Consider the following 21,083-nt stretch of genomic DNA (forward strand, 5'->3'; position numbering starts at 1 on the left):
AAACTAGAGATACACTTTTCAATATAGATGATTTAAACAAAATAGGAAAAATATAAAAGATTACTATATAAAGTTAAAAATATGGAAAATAATAGTGCATGCTACTTTGTATATATACTAAGATAGTGAATATATAACAAATACATAGGAATGATAAACACTAAATTCAGGATAGTGATTACCTCTAGAAGGGAAGTGTACAAGAAATTACAAATCAACTGTACTGGTAATATTTTTTTCTTAAGCCAGGGATGAATGGAAGAGTTTTCAACATATAATTCTTTACATTTTTGGAATATTATGTTTCATAATTTAAAACGGCTTTAAAGTAATACTAACAAAAAAGGGATAAAGAACATTGGTTGAAAATGCTGCTTCAATAAAAAATAAACTTGGCCAACTGCTTAGTATTCCAAAGCTGATATAAACAAAGGATCATATATATTGTGGTAATTGCATGATGTCATTCCCATGACCACTGCCACTTGGACCTCAGGGTAACCCTTTCCTGATAGCAAATAATGAAATGGGGTAATCTTTTACACAATATGCCCTGGAGCAGCAGTCGCCAACCAGTGGTCTGTGAGGTCCGAAAGGTTGGCAACCGTTGGTTTAAGGAAACCTTTGGAGCAGCAGTCGCCAACCGGTGGTCCGCGGACCACTGGTTGTCCGTGAGGTCCGAAACGTTGGTGACTGCTGACCTGGAGGATTAAATATAAACTAGGCTTGAGTAAGCTATTTCATTAAGCTTTTCCCAATCCCTAAATTCAGATGACCAGAAACAACATGGAGTGGCCAACTTAAGGCTTACATCTAATTTATGCCTATTTAGCATGTAACCTAAGCTCAGCCTGGTAGAACTTTCAGCTAAACAATATGATCACTTCCACGGCTTCTGTTTTTTTTGTTTTTTTGTTTTTTAAAATATATTTTATTGATTTTTTACAGAGAGGAAGGGAGAGGGAGAGTTAGAAACATCAATGAGAGAGAAACATTGATCAGCTGCCTCCTGCACACCCCCTACTGGGGATGTGCCCCACAACCAAGGTACATGCCCTTGACCAGAATCGAACCGGGGACTCCTCAGTCCGCAGGCCGACGCTCTATCCACTGAGCCAAACCGGTTAGGGCCATGGCTTCTGTTTAACAAGCACACACCTTTCCCAACCCCAGGATTATACTGAAACCTAAATTGGATCCTAAACAGCTACAGAAATCCTGGGTTGGAAAAGAGGAATCTGTGCTAATCTCTGGTTGCTGTTATCATCAGGTCTTTAACTTATATTTTTGGAAGTACAAAACAGGGTTTAGTTCATTATTTGCTTTCTATAAAAAAGAAAAATCCATTATCATTTTGTCCTTTGTAATAGAACAAATACATCAACTTGAAGGCTTTGGCTACACTAAGCTGACTTGACAGGGCGTAGGAAGAAAGAAGTTTTAGATCTGAACTAAATAGGACTTTCTAAATCAAAAGTAGAAATAGTAAAAAGCTCATGGTTCCAATTCTATTTTGACTTCAGCATTCCCTCGGTCTTAGGTAATTACTTTGACCTGTTGTTTATTTTGCTTTGTAAGTAAAGTCCAACAGTAAAGCTAACTACTTAAAGTAATTCTCACTAGATCAGATATTATTCACCATCAAAAAGTGACTTTACCAGAAGTTCCTGCTGCTTGTCTGTGGCTGATCGTCCGATAACCTTGTAGAGCTCCATGAGGTCGCCCAACATTCCATCGCCCAGCACTGGCAGCTGCATGGCAATGGCGGCCAGGCAATGGCACATCAGGATCCGGGCAGCGTCCTGAGCACTGTGCAACTGAGTCAACAGGGTCTCAACCACGGACTGGCTAAGATGGGGTCTGCCCTTGGCCAACTTCACCATACACTTCAAAGCAATCTGCACATTGAAAACAAAACAGACCACTTACACTTTGAAGGTGTTAAGTAAAGCTTTAAAGAAAAGAACTTTGTATAAATTACTGGGAAAAATCAAGGCAAAGTTGTTTTTTTTGTAGGCATAACATTTTTCTTCATAAGAATCACATGACATAATGGATCCCATATTAGGATATGCAAAATGCACCATGTTTAATACCAAATAACAAGTCAGGACTGCACATTAATCACTCATCGCAATCTAAGACTATTAGAAATTCATAAAAAACAACGAAGAAGAGGCAAAATATACGCCAAACTGTCTGTACTTTCATTACTTATAAGAAATGCATCTAAAATATGGTTTGTAAATTTATCAATGCCATCATCTTCCTATGCTTCTAAAAATACAGATTCCTGGGTCCTACATCCCAAACTTAGAGGGTTAACTGTGTGTGCACATACTCTAGGTAACTCTTAAGCACACTGAAGGGAGAAGAGGCTTCTAATTTCCTCTTATTTCTGAGGTGAAACAAAAACCAACTGGCTTTAGAGCTTCTATTCAGGGCAGTTAGTGGCATCACTAACATCCCAGTAATCAAAATTAGAAGCCCAGAAGTCCTCTCACTGTTATAGAGCCAACTGATGACTAAACCCAGTAATTTCCACTTTTGTCAAGTCTCTAACATCTACCTTTTTTTTTTTTTTTTTTAAAAAAGAAGTTTTTAAATGGATTTTTTAAAGAGAGAGAGAGAAAGAGAAAGAGAAACATTGATGTGAAAGTGAAATATTAATTAGCTGCCTCCTGCATGCTCCCTATTGGGGATCAAACATGCAAGTTGGGTATGTGCCCTGACTGAGAATCTAACCGGCAACCATCTACACTAATAAAAGAGAAGGACGCAAATTGACCGTACCTTCACGACGCCCACCAGCCAATCAGAAGTGAGTATGCAAATTAACCCAATAAAGATGGCAGGTTAATTTGCATACAGACACTGAGCGGCTGGGGGAAGGACGCAGGCATTCCACACCGCCCCAGCCACTCCAGGCCTCTGGGCAGCATGGGAAGGTGGAAAGGCAGCTCTGGGCCGGAGCAAAGGCGGTGCCAGGGGAAGGAAGGCCCATTCTTGCACGAATCTTCGTGCATCGGGCATCTAGTATTTTCTGTATCCTCTAGATTGGATGCTCCTTTAACATGGGAACTGTTCTTGCCCATCTATGAGGCTAATGTTTTACTGACATCCACACTTAAAGGAAAAATAATTTGGTTTTCTTCTTTAAAAACACACACACAAACTTTTACATATTATGGTTTCAAAGGGACTTGGGATGAATCACTTGCAGAACACAGGTTGCCTACTTCCTTTACATGAACACTTCTTGATTATCAGCTTTTACTTAATGGTACTAATATCTTTATAATCTCAAACCATACCTCAGACAAGCTATAAATCTTATATTCTCCAATGTCTACTTAATAGCTTTTTGCTGCTATTAACCCTACTCTTCTTAATTATTTTGTACCATCACAAGTTATATTTCATGTTTTACTCCAAAAAGAGGAGTCTCATTTCACATTTAAAAATTCTTAAATATATTTAATATAATTTCTATAATTAAGTGAAAGTGAAAATTTTCATAGTTCCTCACTTTGCTTAAAAGCTAGGGCATTTATACTCAGGAAATTAATACAAACCTATGCATAAAGAGTTTGGCTACAGTTATTTCATCAGCTTTTTGTGATCTTATCAGTGTTACCTCAGATTATAAATTTCGAAGAGTGCAGGAGCTCTATTTAACTTTGCTTTACACTGTCTGGGACCATTATATATATCTACTACAACTTAATAAATACTGTCAACGGATGGCAAACCAGGTCAAAGCTCAGGTTTTTATTTTCTCTATCTTTTGAAACACCAATGGTCAAAACGTCAATTTTGATAGTGAAGACCAAGGAAAATGTTCCTTTAAGCCAGGAGTTAATAAACTATTGCAGCGATTTTCAACCAGTATGGTGCGGAATTTTTAAAATATGCAATACCTGACTATTTAGTCAGGAACACTGACCTCTTTTCCCTTAGATTGTCAAATAAAAAAAAATGATAATAGCCAACAGAAAAATAGCTGTACAGTATGAATGAGTCAATATTATACCTTCTTTGTGTCAGATTGGCAAAAAATATATTCTTTGGTATGCTGCAGAATTTTAGTAATTAGTTTGTATGTGTCATGAGATGAAAAAGGTTGAAAATGGATGAACTATTGTCCTTGGGCCAACTCCTGGTCTGTTTTTTTGTAAATAACACACCCCCCCTTTTTGTACATAATGTCCATGGCTCTTTGTTCTACAAAGGTAGAAATGAGTAGTTGGAACAATGAGTGTATAATATATAACCTGCAAAATATATTTACTATCTGACCTTTTATAGAGAGATTGTAGATCTAAGCACACTGGCTAAAAATAATAAGGGATTAAAAGCTTCAATCCAAAAATTTGTACATATCAATTCCTAGCTTAGGCAATGAAAATAGCATTATATTAAAATAAGTGATGTTTTCACCTTTAAAGTGGCTTGAGCACCTGGACTATCATCTTGACTACAAAGTACCAGAAGGGATTCCAGGCCAAAAACAGCATCTTGCTCCAGTGCTAATAGGTCTAGAGGAAAAACACTAAGTTTTACAGTAGTCAAGTAGAAAAGATTAAATACACACACACATATGCATACACACACGAAAAAACATTAAGGAATCTAAGATACAGGAAATACCTCAACAAGCAAAGCTAACCTACCTGAAAAAGTAATCTGGTAACATTTCTGAAATGTAAAGGCTATTTTCAGACTTCCATATTTTTACTACTTTATAGAAGATTATAAAAACATACACATTAAATTAAGAGCTAAAGCCACAAAGGTTTAAATAAATCATAACTGAAATATTATCACCAGATTAGCTGAGGAAAATACTAGGAAAAGCAAACCATGTATTATGTATTAATCTTTCTAACCAGATATAAATTATGCAGATACATTTTCACCTAGAATGTTATAACTTTCAGCTCCCAATGAAACCTGAACCACTTATTTATTTATTATTTTTCTGCATCTGATGTACATGCCCTTGTCTGGGAATCAAACCTGCAACCTATAGGTCGGTATTCTAACCACTGAGCACCCAGCCAGGGCACTGAGCGACTTTTAGAAAGTAATGAGGACCCGCATAATCATATTAATGTTTTAAGTTGGACCATAAAGAACAAATCCCTTATATGTTTAATGTAATAGTAGTTTTTCAGCAATTCTCACTACCTTAGAGCTAAAATTTCTCTGGAGGTTCTAGAAAGTTCTGAATATATTAGCTAACTATATTTAGGTTAATATATGTCAGCTTTAAGAACATATAGCAGTTTTCTATGTTACATGTTGGAAAATACTCATTACTATGCCAAAAATAAAACAGGTTTAAGTATTCAAATCAGAATCAATAAATAACTTAGAAAAATGTCTCTTGAGTTAGTGTAGGGCTTGGCAAAGAGTGTAAAGGCTAGTGAAGGTTAGGGTATTATAAAAAAAATCAGTACCAGGAACAAGCAGTGAAGGCACTAAGCGTATGATCCTTACTAAAGATCAGAAACACTGAAACAGGTGGAATGTCCAAAATGCATTTCCTGTTTTTGAACACCAGCCTGAACTTCTCCAAGCCTTTTGGTCAAAAGATATTAGGAATACAATAAAATATATGCATTATTTTCTATGCATGCCTTTCTTAATCATACAAATCAGTTTAATGCTCTAGATACCTAGAAATAAAGTCCTTGAAAATTTAATTCACATTGCTCTGTTAATTCACTTGCCTCGATGAAACTATTTGTTGATTAAGCCTCTTGATAACTTAAGATATTTTTTCCTAAATTTTCCAGGCTTTTGTACAGCTGAACAAATTGCTTTATGCCAAGGGTAGTCAGTCAGAAGTAGTCCCTATCCACAGCACCATATATGTAAAGGTAAACAGTGGGAGAAAATAGGAAAGAGTCCACAAAACCTTTCAATTCCACAATCCCAATCCCAAGGTCCTCATATTTTAAAAAATATTTTGAAGGATTAAGTAGTTTTGAGAAAACTTGCTCTAAGAATCCTTCAGAAGGAGACAACTAGTAGATCTAAGCACACTGGCTAAAAATAATAAGGGATTAAAAAACCAAACACATACAGAAATCTGCCCAAGCTTCAATCCAAAAATTTGTACATATCAGTTCTGATCAAGCTTACCTTTTTCTTGACAAGAGACGGTTATATTAGTCAGGACTCTGACTCCATGAGCTGCAATGCCTCTGTTATTATGGTAACAGCACTCTTGGGCTAATTTGACTAAATCAGAGGATCTGGGGGAAGAACCCACATTTCCTAAACAAGCAGAGGAAAGTAGTACAGACTTTTATTTCATGTGGACATTACCTAGTTTAGTTATTTAAGTCTTTTGTTTAATTGCACATATAACCTGCAATTTAATAAAATTCAATAAAAAGACAAAACATCTAGCATGAAAAGTGCTTGATTATTATAACCTGACACAATGCTTACAAAATGTCTTTGGAATTAAAAAATAAAGAAAAAGAAAGTCATCTTGCATCAGATCAGTTTACTATTATAAAAAAGAATACTAAGTCAGAATCCCTAGGCTCAAGCCTAGGCTTAAGCACTTCATAAGTATGTGACTTTGAACATATCAAAACATTTTAAACCCCAGTTTCAAAACATACAAACTCCCTTGCATGTGCCTCACTACAGAAGCAATGAGACCTTGTATGGAAAGGCTCTCACAAATTATAAGATGCGATTAATATTCTGTTTGCAGCTCTTTCAAAGTGTAATGTCAATCAAAAATATTAAATAACTGCAAGCTAAGAAACTGAGATTGGTTGACTTGTGCAGATTGTTGATAAAGAGACTGTGACAATCTCTCCTAGCCCTTGTAGGTGTGCACCATTGCAATATAATCTTCCAATTCCTCACATCAAGAGGTGTTTATTTCTCCACCTATCTGGGCTTGGCCATGTGACCTGCTTTGTCCAATGAGATATTAAAAAATACGTGTAAGCAAAAGTCTAAAAAGTGCTTGTGTGCTGGTGTTTTGCCTTTTTGGCTGCTGCTATAACCCTGAGAACATGATATAGCCCAAGCAAGCCTGCTGAGAGTCACAAGGTAGAAAGAACCAAGGTGCCTCAGCTAAAAGCCATTTAACCTCTAGCTGGTGAATGAGGCCATCGTAGACCATCCAGTCTGATCAAGGCTCCAGGTGACTGCAATCATATGAGTGAGCTAAAGTGAGACCAGCAGAACTGACCAGCTGAGACTAGTCAAAATTACCGACTTGCAGAAGCAGAGCAAATGAAATGGTCATGGCTTTAGGCCACTATGTTTTGAGGTGATCTGTTCTGTAGCAACAGATAACTGATACAGAGCACCTCACAAAATTACTGGAAAGACTGGAAAACCAAGCTTGGAAAAAAGGTGAGGCGAGAGACCAGCCAAGATCACAGCCCAAACTATCCATGGAATTAGTTCCAGTGAAGACATTAATGCCACTGTTACTGACATCTTGATGTCACAGCTTACACTGCTGCCTAAGGAACAAGACATAGCAAACAACCACTGCTACATTGTACCCTGGAGACCAGATGTTGCTGTGGTCAGTGCTATAACACCAGAATGGATTCATCCACATCACTGCTCCTTGGTATGCAAATGACTAGGTAAGTCCAGGGCACATGTGTACACCCTAGTGGCAGGAAGGCTTGGCAATAGAATATTAGGTCTTTTCAGCGTCCTATCAGAACTTATGTGTCAGGGAATTTTCTTTACCCAGTAAGTCCATGTGCAGTGAAACCATAAAAAGGAACAATGTACATTATAGTTCTTTGATTAATTCAATTCAAGTTAATTGACTACAAAAGGAAGCAATAAAGATTCCACAAAATTTGCATTAAGACAAAACAACGAAACACTTTAGCCTGAAGTCTGTTAGGTAAGTAAACTCCTCACTGGACATTAATAAAGGTGTTGTGGAGTTAATTCATCTTGAATTAGGCAACCAGGAAAGCATTACTGAACTGGGGTAAAGTTTTATTTTAATCATTTTCCAGAGTGATAACATACACCTAAAAGGTAGCATGACATTTGCTTTTAAAATTCACCATCACTTGACCTTTGAAATGTTCTTAAATTCAAAGGGCACTTTGAGTCACAGACATACAAAAGCAAACCAGCTATTTTAAGCATCCTCAAAAATATTGTTGCACCCACATATAATTCAAAAAAGAGCAAATATAGGAATACAATATCCTTGAGTTAAAATCAAGGATGCAAGATTTTATTACCAGAAGCAGTAGTTAAGAAATAATTTTCAAATAAATTACTACCATATAACAAAGCAGGAGACCAAAACCTTTCCCGATGCTAAAGCTTGATAAAGGAAACCACCTGAAACATCAACATGAATAAAGGGATTAGCACACCATCCATGTATCTTCTCCTTACCTGAAGCTATGCTGAAATAGTGCTTGACAGCAATGGTCCCTGAGAGTGTGGACAGGACAGACAACATCCCCAGTTTCAAGCTGTCATAAGGAGTCTGGAGGGCACATTCACAGAGGGCCTGAAACACAGAAGAAAAGAAACACAAAACACAAGATGCTAGTTTCAATATACTTTAAAACTGTCTACTCATTTTAAATTTTCTAGCTTTTAGAAAAATTATGTATTAATGTCTTTTTTCCATTATAAAAAACTTAAGTCAAACTGCCACAGCCAAGAGGAGCCTAAGGAGGCATGTTAACTAAATATAATGCATTATCTTGGGTGGGATTGTGGAACAGAAAAAGGACAAAAGGTAAAAATTAAAGAAACCTGAATAAAGTATGAAGCTTGGTTAATAATAATAATATATCAATATTGGTAAATTCTAACAAATGTACCACATTAATAGAAAATATCAATAACAGGGAAGTGGATATGGGGAGTGTAGAAATCCTCTGTACTATTGTCTCCATTTTTCTGTAAATCCATATCTGTTCTAAAAAATAAAGACTATTTCTTAGAAAGTCATCATGTGTACTGTTTAGTCCTCACAAGCAAAACATCCACCATATTTTGTTTACCTAAGAGATATGAATAGCAGTTCATATATGTATGTATTTTTTAAAATAGTAGAGAGTGTGACATCCTCTCTAGTTTATAAGTGAGTGAGCTCTCTATTCTCCTCCCATTTCAGGACATTTCCTCTACTCTGCTCCTGATTCAGGTGGTCTGAAGTGTTACCAAAAACAAGATGCTAGTTTTTCTTTCAATGCAGTGAGCTATAAACCTATGCTCAGCCTCATTCTGTATATTTACTATCAGAACTCTGACAAGACTGCACGTGATATAAATGGTCAGATAACCAACTGCCTATTAAACTGCACTAATTGCCATTCTCTCACAAAGTTTCAGAAAATGAATAAAACTTAAAGACTAGGGGGGAAATTAAAAATAAAATTTCAGAAAAGTTAAACAATAAATGTATATGACCCAAATAAAAACACTGACAAAATTGGAAAGGTAAGGTGGATAATCTGCTTCTAAAGATCCAGAAAAATTCTGACAAAGTATAATGAGGGACCTAAAAAACAAGCCCTTTTAAATATTAAAATCCTGAATCAGAAAGAAGGTATGGAAAAAAAAAAATGGTGGCAGAATAGACAGACGTGTCCCAAGCCTTGTCCCGGAGCAGATAGAAAGAACAGCTGAGGATCACACGGGGAGTGTCTGTTGGTGAGTTAAGGGACAGCTATACTTCAGGAGAAGGTGGGGGACTGCTGGACGGGGCTCCCCTGACCGGGCAGCCCCCACTGCTGCTGGGTTCCCTCCCGGAGCCACCAGCTCGGAAGCAGAGACCGCGCCATCTTGAAGGGGAAAGTGGATGTTATCAGAAGCCTGAAAATCTACAACTGCAGCACCCACCCAACAGCTGCGAACCCCAGAGCACCAGTCCCCAATTGGTGCAAACACGCAGATTCAGAGGAGCTCTACACTCCACCACGGAAAGGTCAGATTTCGCCTGTGATAAGGAGAGAGAGAACTACATAACTAGACACCCGGAGAAGAGAGACCATAGGGAGACAAAGAAACAGCCCGCATATGAAAGAAAAGCAGGCATCACCAGAAAAGGAAGTAAACGAAATGGAGGCAAGCAACCTGTCAGAGAAAGAATTCAGAGAAATGGTCATAAGGTGGCTGAAAAGAATAGAAGACAAATTCGACAATATGAGTAAGAACCAAAAGGAAATAAAGAAGAACCAAGAAGAAATGAAAAATGACATCGCTGCTGTAAAGAACTCAATGGAAAGCATCAAGAGTAGACTAGAAGAAGCAGAGGACCACATCAGTGAGCTAGAAGACAAGGTAGGAAAAAATACCCAAATAGAGCAGCCTCTAGAAAAAAAAAATTAAAAAGCAGGAGGAGAGCCTAAGGGAACTTTGGGACAACACAAAACAAAACAACATCCGCATAATAGGGGTTCCAGAAAGAGAGGAAACTGAGTAAGGAATAGAAAACCTGTTTGAAGGAATAATGACAGAAAACTTCCCTGATATAGGGAAGAAAAAACCCACACAAATCCAAGAAGCTCACAGAGTCCCAAGCAAAATGAACCCCAAAAGACCGATGCCAAGGCACATTGTAATTAAATTGGCAAACACCAACGACAAAGTAAGAATCTTAAAAGCGGCAAGAGAGAGACAGAAAGTTACCTACAAAGGAACCCCCGTCAGACTAGCAACTGATTTCTCAACAGAAACTCATCAGGCCAGAAGGGAATGGAATGAAATATACAAAGTCATGCAAAGGAAGGGTCTGAATCCAAGAATACTGTACCCAGCAAGGCTATCAATCAAAATTAAAGGTGAAATCAGGAGCTTCACAGACAAAAAAGGAATAAGGGAATTTATTACCATGAAACCAGCAATGCAAGAAATGCTAAAGGGTCTGCTGTAAAAAAAAGAAATAGGAAGTGAAGAAGAAACACAGGGATAAAGAATAAAAATGACGACAAATAAGTATCGATCAATACTAACTTTAAATGTAAATGGATTAAATGCCCCAATCAAAAGACATAGGCTAATGGATTGGATAAGAAAACACAACCCATATATCTGCTGTCTACAAGAAACCCACCTGAGAAAAAAAGATGCACACAGACTGAGGGTGAAGGGATGGAAAAAGGTTTTTCAGGCGAATGGAAATGAAAAAAAAAGCTGGGGTAGCAATACTAATATTTGACAAATTAGATCTCAAAGTGAAGGGCATAACAAGAGATAAGAAAGGTCACTTCATAATACTAAAGGGAGCAATCCAACAAGAAGAAATAACTCTGGTAAACATATATGCACCCAATACAGGAGCACCCAAATACATAAAAAAACCGCCTGGAGGACATCAAAGGAGAGATTGACAGCAATACAATCATAGTAGGAGACTTTAATACCCCACTATCACTATTGGACAAATCCTCTAAACAAAAAATCAGCAAAGAAACATCAATCCTAAATGACTCACTAGACCAGATGGAATTAATTGACATCTTCAGAACATTTCACCCCAAAGCCACAGAATATACATTCTTCCCAAGTGCACATGGGTCATTTTCAAAGATAGACCATATGTTGGGTCATAGGCAAAGTCTCTTCAAATTCAAGAAGATAGAAATTATATCAAGCATCTTCTCAGATCACAGTGGCATAAAACTGGAAATCAAGTACAATAAAAACAATCCAAAAAAATCAAACACATGGAGACTAAACAGCATGCTATTAAACAATGACTGGGTTACCAGAGAGATCAAGGAAGAAATAAAAAACATCATGGCAACAAATGACAATGAAAACACAACAATCCAAAATCTATGAGACACAGCGAAAGCAGTCTTGAGAAGGAAGTTCATAGCTCTACAAGCCTACTGCAAAAAACAAGAAACAATGGTAATAAATTACCTAATCCTACAACTCAAAGAGTTAGAAAGAGAGCAACAAGAAAAGCCCAGTGTAAGCAGAAGGAAGGAAATAATAAAGATCAGAGTGGAGATAAACGACATTGAGTCCAAAAAAAAAAAACAATACAAAGGATCAACAAAACCAAGAGCTGGTTCTTTGAAAGGATAAACAAGATTGATGAACCTCTAGCCAGGCTCACCAAGAAGCAAAGAGAGAGGACCCAAATAAATAGAATCAGAAATGAAAGAGGTGAAATAACAACAGACCCCACAGAAATACAAAGGATTGTTAAAAAAAATACTATGAACAACTCTATTCCAACTAACTGGATAACCTGGAGGAAATGGACATATTCCTAGAAAAATATAACCTTCCAAAACTCAATCAGGAAGAATCCAAACATCTCAATAGGCCAATAACTATGGAAGAAATTGAAGCAGTCATCAAAAAGCTTCCAGCAAACAAAAGCCCGGGACCAGCCAGCTTCACAGGGGAGTTTTACCAAACATTCAAGGAAGAACTAAAACCTATCCTCCTCAGACTATTCCAAAAAATTCAAGAGGAAGGAATACTTCCAAGTTCATTCTATGAAGCCAGCATCACCCTAATACCAAAACCAGATAGACAACACAATGAAAGAGAATTACAGGCCAATATCCCTCATGAACATAGATGCCAAAATCCTCAACAAAATTCTAGAAATCGGATCCTGAACTACATCAGAAAGATCATACACCATGACCAAGTAGGATTTATCCCAGGAATGCAAGGATGGTACAATATCCGCAAATCAATAAACGTGGTATATCACATAAACAAATTGAGAGATAAAAATCACATAGTCATATCAATTGATGTAGAAAAAGCATTTGACAAAATCCAACACCTTTCTTGATAAAAACTCTCAACAAGGTGGGAACAGAAGGATCATATCTCAACATAATAAAAGCTATATATGATAAACCCACAGCTAACATCATACTCAATGGGCAAAAACTAAAACCATTTCCCCTAAGAACAGGAACAAGACAGGGATGCCCACTCTCACCACTCCTGTTCGACATAGTACTGGAAGTATTAGCCATTGCAATTAGACAAGAAAAAGAAATAAAAGGCATCCAAATTGGAAAAGAAGAAGTAAAGCTGTCCTTATTTGCAGATGTCATGATATTGTACATAAAAAACCCGAAAGACTCCATCAAAAAACTAATAGACTTAATAAATGAATTCGGTAATGTAGCAGGATACAAAATTAACGCCAAGAAATCTATGGCATTTCTATACACCAATAGTGAATTTATAGAAAGAGAGACTAAAAAAGCAAATCCCATTTACCATCGCACCAAAACAATTAAGATACCTAAGAATAAACTTAACTAAGGAGGTAAAAGACGGATACGCGGGAAACTACACAACACTGAAAAAAGAGATAGAGGAAGATGTAAACAGATGGAAGAACATACCATGTTCATGGATTGGGATAATCAACATCATTAAAATGTCTATACTACCCAAAGCAATCTATAAATTCAATGCACTCCCCATTAAAATACCAACGGCATATTTCACAGACCTAGAAAGAACTCTCCAAAAATTCATCTGGAATAAAAAAAGATCCTGAATAGCCACAGCAATCCTGAGAAAGAATAACAAAGTAGGTGGGATCTCAATACCAGATTTCAAGCTGTATTACAAAGCCACTGTTCTCAAAACTGCCTGGTACTGGCACAAGAACAGATATATAGACCAATGGAATAGAATAGAGAACCCAGAAATTGACCCAAATCACTATGCTCAATTAATATTTGACAAAGGAGGCATGAACATACAATGGAGTCAAGACAGTCTCTTCAATAAATGGTGTTGGGAAAATTGGACAGATACATACAAAAAAATGAAACTAGACCACCAACTTACACCATACACAAAAATAAACTCAAAATGGATTAAGGACTTAAACATACGACGAGAAACCATAAAAAATACTAAAGAAATCCACAGCCAGAAAAATCTCCGACATATGCCGAAGCAATTTCTTCACTGATACTGCTCCTAGGGCAATGGAAACTAAAGAGAAAATAAACAAATGGGACTACATCAAAATAAAAAGCTTTTGCACAGCAAAGGAGACCATCAATAAAACAACAAGAAAGCCCATTGCATGGGAGAACATATTTGCCAATGATATCAACAATAAGGGTTTAATCTCCAATATTTACAGGGAACTCATGCAGCTTAACAAAAAGAAGATAAACAACCCAATCAAAAAATGGGCAACTGATCTAAATAGGCACTTTTTGGAAGACAGAAGGAAGGCCAACAGACATATGAAAACCTGCTCAAAGTCACTAATCATCAGAGAGATGCAAATCAAAACAACAATGCGGTACCATCTCACACCTGTCAGAATGGTTATTATCAACAAATCAACAAATGACAAGTGCTGGCAAGGATGCGGAGAAAAAGGAACCCTCGTGCACTGCTGGTGGGAATGCAGACTGGTGAGCCACTGTGGAGAACAGTATGGAGTTTCCTCAAAAAACTAAAAATGGAACTCCCATTTGACCCAGTGATCCCACTTCTAGGAATATATCCCAAGAAACTAGAAACACCAATCAGAAAGGATATATGCACCCCTATGTTCATAGCAGCACAATTCACCATAGCTAAGATTTGGAAACAGCCTAAGTGCCCATCAGCAGATGAGTGGATTAAAAAACTGTGGTACATCTAAGCAATGGAATACTACGCTATGGTAAAAAAGATGTTCTTACCATTTGCAACAACATTGATGGAGATGGAGAGCATTATGCTAAGTGAAATAAGCCAGGCAGAGAAAGATAAATATCACATGATCTCACTCATTTGTGGAATATAATGAACAACACAAACTGATGAACAAAAATAGATCCAGAGAGAGAGAAACATCAATCAGAACGTCAAACCTCAGGGAAGGTAGGGAAGGTGGGGATAAGGGGGAGAGATCAACCAAAGGACTTATATGCATGCATATAAGCCTAATCAATGGACACAGACAACAGGGGGGTGGAGGCATGAATGGGAGGTGGGAGGTAATGGGGGAAGAAGGACATATATGTAATACCTTAATCAATAAAGAAATTAAGAAAAAAATTAAAATCCTATCTAATAAAAGAGGAATATGCAAATTAACCACCACTCTGCTACACCCACAAGCCACGCCCACCAGCCAATCAGGAGTGAGTATACAAATTAACCCAACCAAGATGGCTGCGGCCACAGAGTGAGCAGGAGGCTTGGGTTTCCCCGGCTATGGAGGAAGCCAAGCTTTCCACACACCCTGGCCAGCCCAGGCCTCCACTTAAGGCTACAAAGTTTTAATTATAGAAGATAAATAAATCCCAACAAAATGGCAGCAGCCACAGAACTGGAAAGAGCAGGAGGCTTGAGCTGTTCCCGGCGATGGAGGAAGCCAAGCTTCTGCAATCCTGGCCTGCCTTGGTCTCCACTCAAGGCTACAAAGTTTCAATTATAGAAGATAAATAAATCCCAACAAAAATGGCTGTGGCCATGGAGCAAGCAGGAGGCTTGGCTCCGCTCAAAGCTACAAAGTTTCAATTACAGAAGATAAATAAATCCCAGATACCAGGACCTCCGCTTGGGTCGTTGGAGGGCGTAGCTGGCCTGCAAACCACCACAGGCCCCTTGCCAGGCTGCTCCACGCCCCAAGGGAACCCCCACCCTGATCTGGGACACCCTTCAGGGCAAACCACCTGGCCCCCACCCGTGCACCAGGCCTCTAGCCTATCTAATAAAAGAGTAATATGCAAATTGACCATCATTCCAACACACAAGATGGTTGCCCCCATTTGTTCAAAGATGGCTGCCCCCATGTGGACACAAGATGGCCACCACAAGATGGCCAGCAGGGGAGGGCAGTTGGGAGGGACCAGGCCTGCAAGGGAGGGCAGTTGGGGGCAATCAAGCCTGCAGGGGAGAGCAGTTAGGGGGGACCAGGCCTGCAGAGGAGGGCAGTTAGGGGCAAACAGGCTGGCAGGGGAGCAGTTAGGCATCAATCAGGCTGGCCGGGGAGTGGTTAGGGGGTGGTCAGGCTGGTAGGCAGAAGCGGTTAGGGGCAATCAGGAAGGCAGGCAGGGGAGCAGTTGGGAGCCAGCAGTCCTGGATTGTGAGAGGGATGTCCGACTGCCCATTTAGGCCCGATCCTACTGGTATCGGGCCTAAACGGGCAGTCGGACATCCCTGAAGGGGTCCCAGATTGGAGAGGGTGCAGGCTGGGCTGAGGGACACACCCCCTTGTGCACGAATTTTGTGCACCGGGCCTCTAGTATATAATAAATCCATGGAAATCAATTTTTTTTTCCCTACTCATGAACACAGAAATCAATTAAAGAGACCTTCCCAGAAACAGATTCAAACACACACTAGAATTCAATACACGATAATGGCATTTCAAATCAAAGGAACTATTCAATAAACAGTTAAAGAAGAAATGGCCAGTCATCTCGGTAAATCAAACTAGATCCTTATTTTTTTATGGCAAATTAAAAAAAAAAAAAAAAGAGCCCAGCTGGTATGGCTCAGTGGTTGAGCGTTGACCTAAAAACCAGGAGGTCACAGTTCAATTCCCAGTCAGGGCACATGCCTGGGTTGTGAGCTCAATCCCCAGTGAGGTGTGTGTGCAGGAGGCAGCTGATCAATGATTCTCTCTTATCATTGATGTTTCTATCTCTCTCTCCCTTCCTCTCTTAAATCAAATATATTTTTAAAGTTAAATACTACAAAAAGCACAAAGAGTTGACATGGGAAAATAAAAAATAAAAAGACAATTGATAAAACTGAAAAAAGTATTTATATCGTTTAAGATCAATAAAGGCCCAATAACCTTAATACATAAAAAGTTATTAGTAATAACTAGGCAAAAAATCCAATAGAAAAATCAGTACTTCACAGATATTAAACAAATCACTTTTAAATATAAGATGTTGAACCTCATTCATAATCTGAAAGTGTAAATTAAAATAAGAGTTGCTTTTCACTGGCCAGATTGGCCAAGATTAAATTTAATGATACACAGCACTGAAAAGAGTGTGGGGAAATAGGTATAGTTATACCCTATTGACAGAAGCATAAAATGGTGTAAACTTCATTGTGGGAATAAATCTCAAAAATTTAGATGTATGTATCATTAGACCTCCAAATTCTTCTTTTAGAAATATATGTTCACAAAGGTGATTTTTTTTTTTTTTAACAAACTAGTCAATGCAGCAATGTAAACAATAACAGTAAAAGTACTGGAAACTAATGTCCTCAGTGGTGAACTGGGAATACAAGGGGAGCACCACACAGCTGGTAAAAGAATGCAGAACTACCTGCTTATCTGAAAAGTTCCCCCACAATGCACTGTTAAGTGATAAGAGGTTCAGAACATGCATATTGTATATTTTCATATGCATAGAAAAAAAGAAAAATACACATCCTTGCATCTGGATGAAAAATTCAGTAAGAACACATAAGAAACTAGCAATGGTGATCACCCTACAGAGGGGACTTGAGGGAAGACCTGGAACAGACTTATAGTTCACAATTAGCAAACAAATGACCATCTCAGTTTAGAGCAGAACTCCTTTAAAAACATGTCCATGCTCACTCCAATATCTTTGTTTTTTTCCATCCTAATCAGTCTTTTATCCACAATGCTCCAATAAAATTGCTCTCGTAAAGGACATTAATGACTTCCTATTGCTAAGTGCACACGTGAATTATCAGTCCTCATCTTGGAGAATATAGTGCAGTGTCTCACATGGATGATCACAGCCTTCTTCCTATAAAACAATCCTGTTTCTTATCAGGCTCCTTTGCTAGTTCTTTTTTTATCAGTTCCTAAATCTCCTCAATCTATACCCTCTCCCAAAGTGACTCAACCAGTCTCATGCCTTTATATACCACCTATAAACTGATGTGTATTATGTGCCATTGAGTTGGCTCTGACTCCTAGTGAGACATGAATGAGTGATGCCCATCAAAATTCTTCTCCTAAACTGACTGAAGAAGACAAGAATACAATAAACAATTTAATTGGGCTTCTCAACTAGCCTTAGTGCTGCTTATGGAAAAATTAATAAGAAATTGAGAGGCAAGTCTAATTCACTAAAACAAACTTTAAATAACAGAATTTTTATGTATTTACTTTGCCACTTATAAAATAACTTCTGTAAATTTAACAATGCTCTCAGGAATTTTACATATTCAAACACCAAGAACATGACAGATGATATAAAAATGTAAAGCAAAAAAATGTTTATGACATTATATTATTTTCCTATATAAATTATTAACGTTCAAAGTTATTAATGTTCAAATATACCTGAATGTTTTCCCTACTCCAAGTGTGTGGTGTTTTACTGGCAAGTAATTTCAGATCTTGAATAGCAAGTCTCTTTACTGCTTTCCTGGGGTCATTCTTCAAATACTGTAAGAGAAGCTGGATCTATAAAAGAAAGTCACTCAGTTAACAATACTGTCATTGAAACTATCTTTATGGATGCAATGTAGTTTAGCAAAATATTTAGACTTGAGACAGCACTCATTTCAAACTGCAGCTCTGTCATTTACCACATATGTGCCCATGTTTAGGCCTCTTTCTGTTTGTGTATAAAATGATACTATTATTTAACTTGTACAGTTCCAGCACAGCTCCTGGCCTTTAACATTCAATTCTCTCTTTTCTTTTCTTTTTTAAATATATTTTATTATTGATTTTTTTTTTACAGAAAGGAAGGGCGAGGGATAGAGTTAGAAACATTGATGAGAGAGAAACATCAATCAGCTGCCTGCTACACACCCCCTACTAGGGATGTGCCCGCAACCAAGGTACATGCCCTTGACTGGAATTGAACCTGAGACCCTTCAGTCCACAGGGCGATTCTTTCTTTTCTTTATGCTCCATGTTCTGCCATGTACCCACCACTACCTCACTTCCTCAAGAGATCCCCAAAAATTAGTATTGTGAATATAGAGAAGGAAAAAATGAGCAAAAGTTAATCAAACAGATCTTTATTAGAGAAAGAAAATCTTAATAGTATTAAAATTTATGGGTTACCTATTTTTTTATCATATATTTAATATGCAAATTTAGTGAAGAAAAGACAGTTTAAAGAAAACTGAAATCACCTGCTTCGGTGTATCCACCAAAGATGAAGCTGCCAGCAGAGTAAAAGTGTGCAGAGAAACAATCACCATTTTGGTGGAAGGATAGGATGTGACTAGCTGCTGTAGAAGCTGACGAGCGCTGGAGGCCAGGATGGCATCATGGTGCATGTGCTGCAGGATTGGGATCAACTTCAGCTTCAGGTCAACTGGTGTGGCTAAGCCTAGATGCGAAAAGGATTCTTAAGATTTCTGACCGTCATCCTTGATAATAGTCCACATTTAAAAGGTCTGAATCAATTGGCACAATATCCATTTAAAAACAAATAGTATACTAATATTATGTTTATAACATAAAAGATAACTATGAGAGATAATCCATCAGTGCAACAGTTTTTTCCAAAAGTATTTATCTTAACATTAATTTTTTTCAGTGACTATAAAACTATATCCAACAGAAAATGCCTTTAAAAGGCACAGTGGAAAGCAGTCATTTTGCTGCCTATTTCTTCTCATAGCACACTAAAAAGCATCTATATATACGCACACACACATACTCAATGGCTAAAATGTTATGATATTTATAATTTTAAAAATGGTTTCTTAGTAACTCAAGATCAAGATGTGAATAGACTGTACATGGAATGGTTGTGAAGTTCTCTGAACTTTGTGTAGCAATGCCTTTCTTTACGGCATACACAGCTGGAACACTATGAAGATGAACTCCAATGTATCTTTTTCTGTCAACAATAGAGCTAAACAAACAAACAAACAAAAAATATTTTCTTCAACTGAATGGATTTGCAGTGATAGAGAACAAAAATTGTCAATCACAATGTGCTGTATATACATATGTAAGAATCTAATTTATATTCTGCAAATCATTCGCTTTCCCATTGTAAAATAAATGTTTAGTGTCAACATATGATAGCATTTCAACTGTCAATGGTGGTTCACATCAACAAATTCCCTTGCTATTTGGTCTCTTTTTGGGTTTGGCCAAAGCACAGAACCCCAGGAGATGGGAGGGAGAAGAATGAAGTCTGAGTATTTATTCCCTGGTTCCCTTTCTGCAGGGCCACGTCATGTTCACCAAAGATCAGTTTTTCAAAGTGGCCTTATTGACATGACTCCAGGTTTCTGGTAACCACTCCCTCCCCTGCATCCTAAAGGGGTGAGGACTACATTACCACATACAGTTTACCCTGCCCATATGTTTGTAAATGGTTCCTTCATTAAACACTCCTTGTATTATCTTGCTGAGATCTTGTCTGATACAACAGAATTCAATAAAAATCTGCTCAATAAATAAGTGATGCTTCCTTCTCGAGATAGCCCTTTCTGCAGGCAAGTCCTTTAAGGATGGTGAGAGAAAAGACAAAGGAATAAAGGGGAATAGGACAAAACTCAACCACTGTATCTTGTCCTTCACTTAAGTGACTTTATTTTCTTTTCTGTAAAACAGCATTAACTATCCACATCTGCCAAGTTGCACAATTCAAAAGAATGTCATTTGGTAAAATACAAAGGATGTGGTGTTCTCTAAAGTTGTTCAATGCTGTAGCCTGAGCTCCCTTTTAAATGGGGTTAGTACACATGAATCATAGCATGGAAGATGACATTAGAAATCTTGGCCATTGTAGACTATAGTAAGGAATTTGCATTTTAGTTGTAACTGAAGACAGTGGAGGGACATCAGTAAAGTGACAAGAGAACCCCAGAGCTTCTAATGGCGCTGCCATCCCCCAAATCAAAATGTTTTTCCCTAAATATCTGCATTTCTCACTCACATATCACTTCATCAGAGGCCTTCCATGATCAACATATATAAAATAGAAAAGTCCCCCCTTCCACCCTACCATCTACTCTAGGGATTCGCTATCCACCTTACTTTTTCTCGGTAGCACTGAATATGTCATATTTTTATTTGTCTATTGCCACCCCTCCTCCTTCCACCACTAGAATGCAGGTTTATGTGAGGACATGGACTTGTTTTATTCACTATGGTATCCTAAGCACCTAGAACAGTT

At 37.8% G+C, this 21,083-nt stretch overlaps 1 protein-coding gene across 1 annotated transcript in view; it reads right to left on the bottom strand.

Annotated features, from left to right (window-relative positions):
• Positions 1–21,083, bottom strand: part of INTS7 (integrator complex subunit 7) — a 55,122-nt gene that overhangs the window by 20,676 nt on the left and 13,363 nt on the right. The window contains exons 6-11 of the mRNA XM_080648036.1: positions 19,078–19,277; positions 18,272–18,394; positions 8,419–8,536; positions 6,151–6,285; positions 4,441–4,538; positions 1,659–1,898 (exon numbers count right to left, since the gene is read on the bottom strand). Of these exons, the coding sequence (XP_080504162.1) occupies positions 1,659–1,898; positions 4,441–4,538; positions 6,151–6,285; positions 8,419–8,536; positions 18,272–18,394; positions 19,078–19,277 (914 nt within the window). The remainder of the gene's footprint in view (positions 1–1,658; positions 1,899–4,440; positions 4,539–6,150; positions 6,286–8,418; positions 8,537–18,271; positions 18,395–19,077; positions 19,278–21,083) is intronic.

The sequence above is a fragment of the Plecotus auritus genome, assembly GCF_963455305.1.
Source record: "Plecotus auritus genome assembly, chromosome: 12".
NCBI classification, from domain to species: Eukaryota; Metazoa; Chordata; class Mammalia; order Chiroptera; family Vespertilionidae; genus Plecotus; species Plecotus auritus.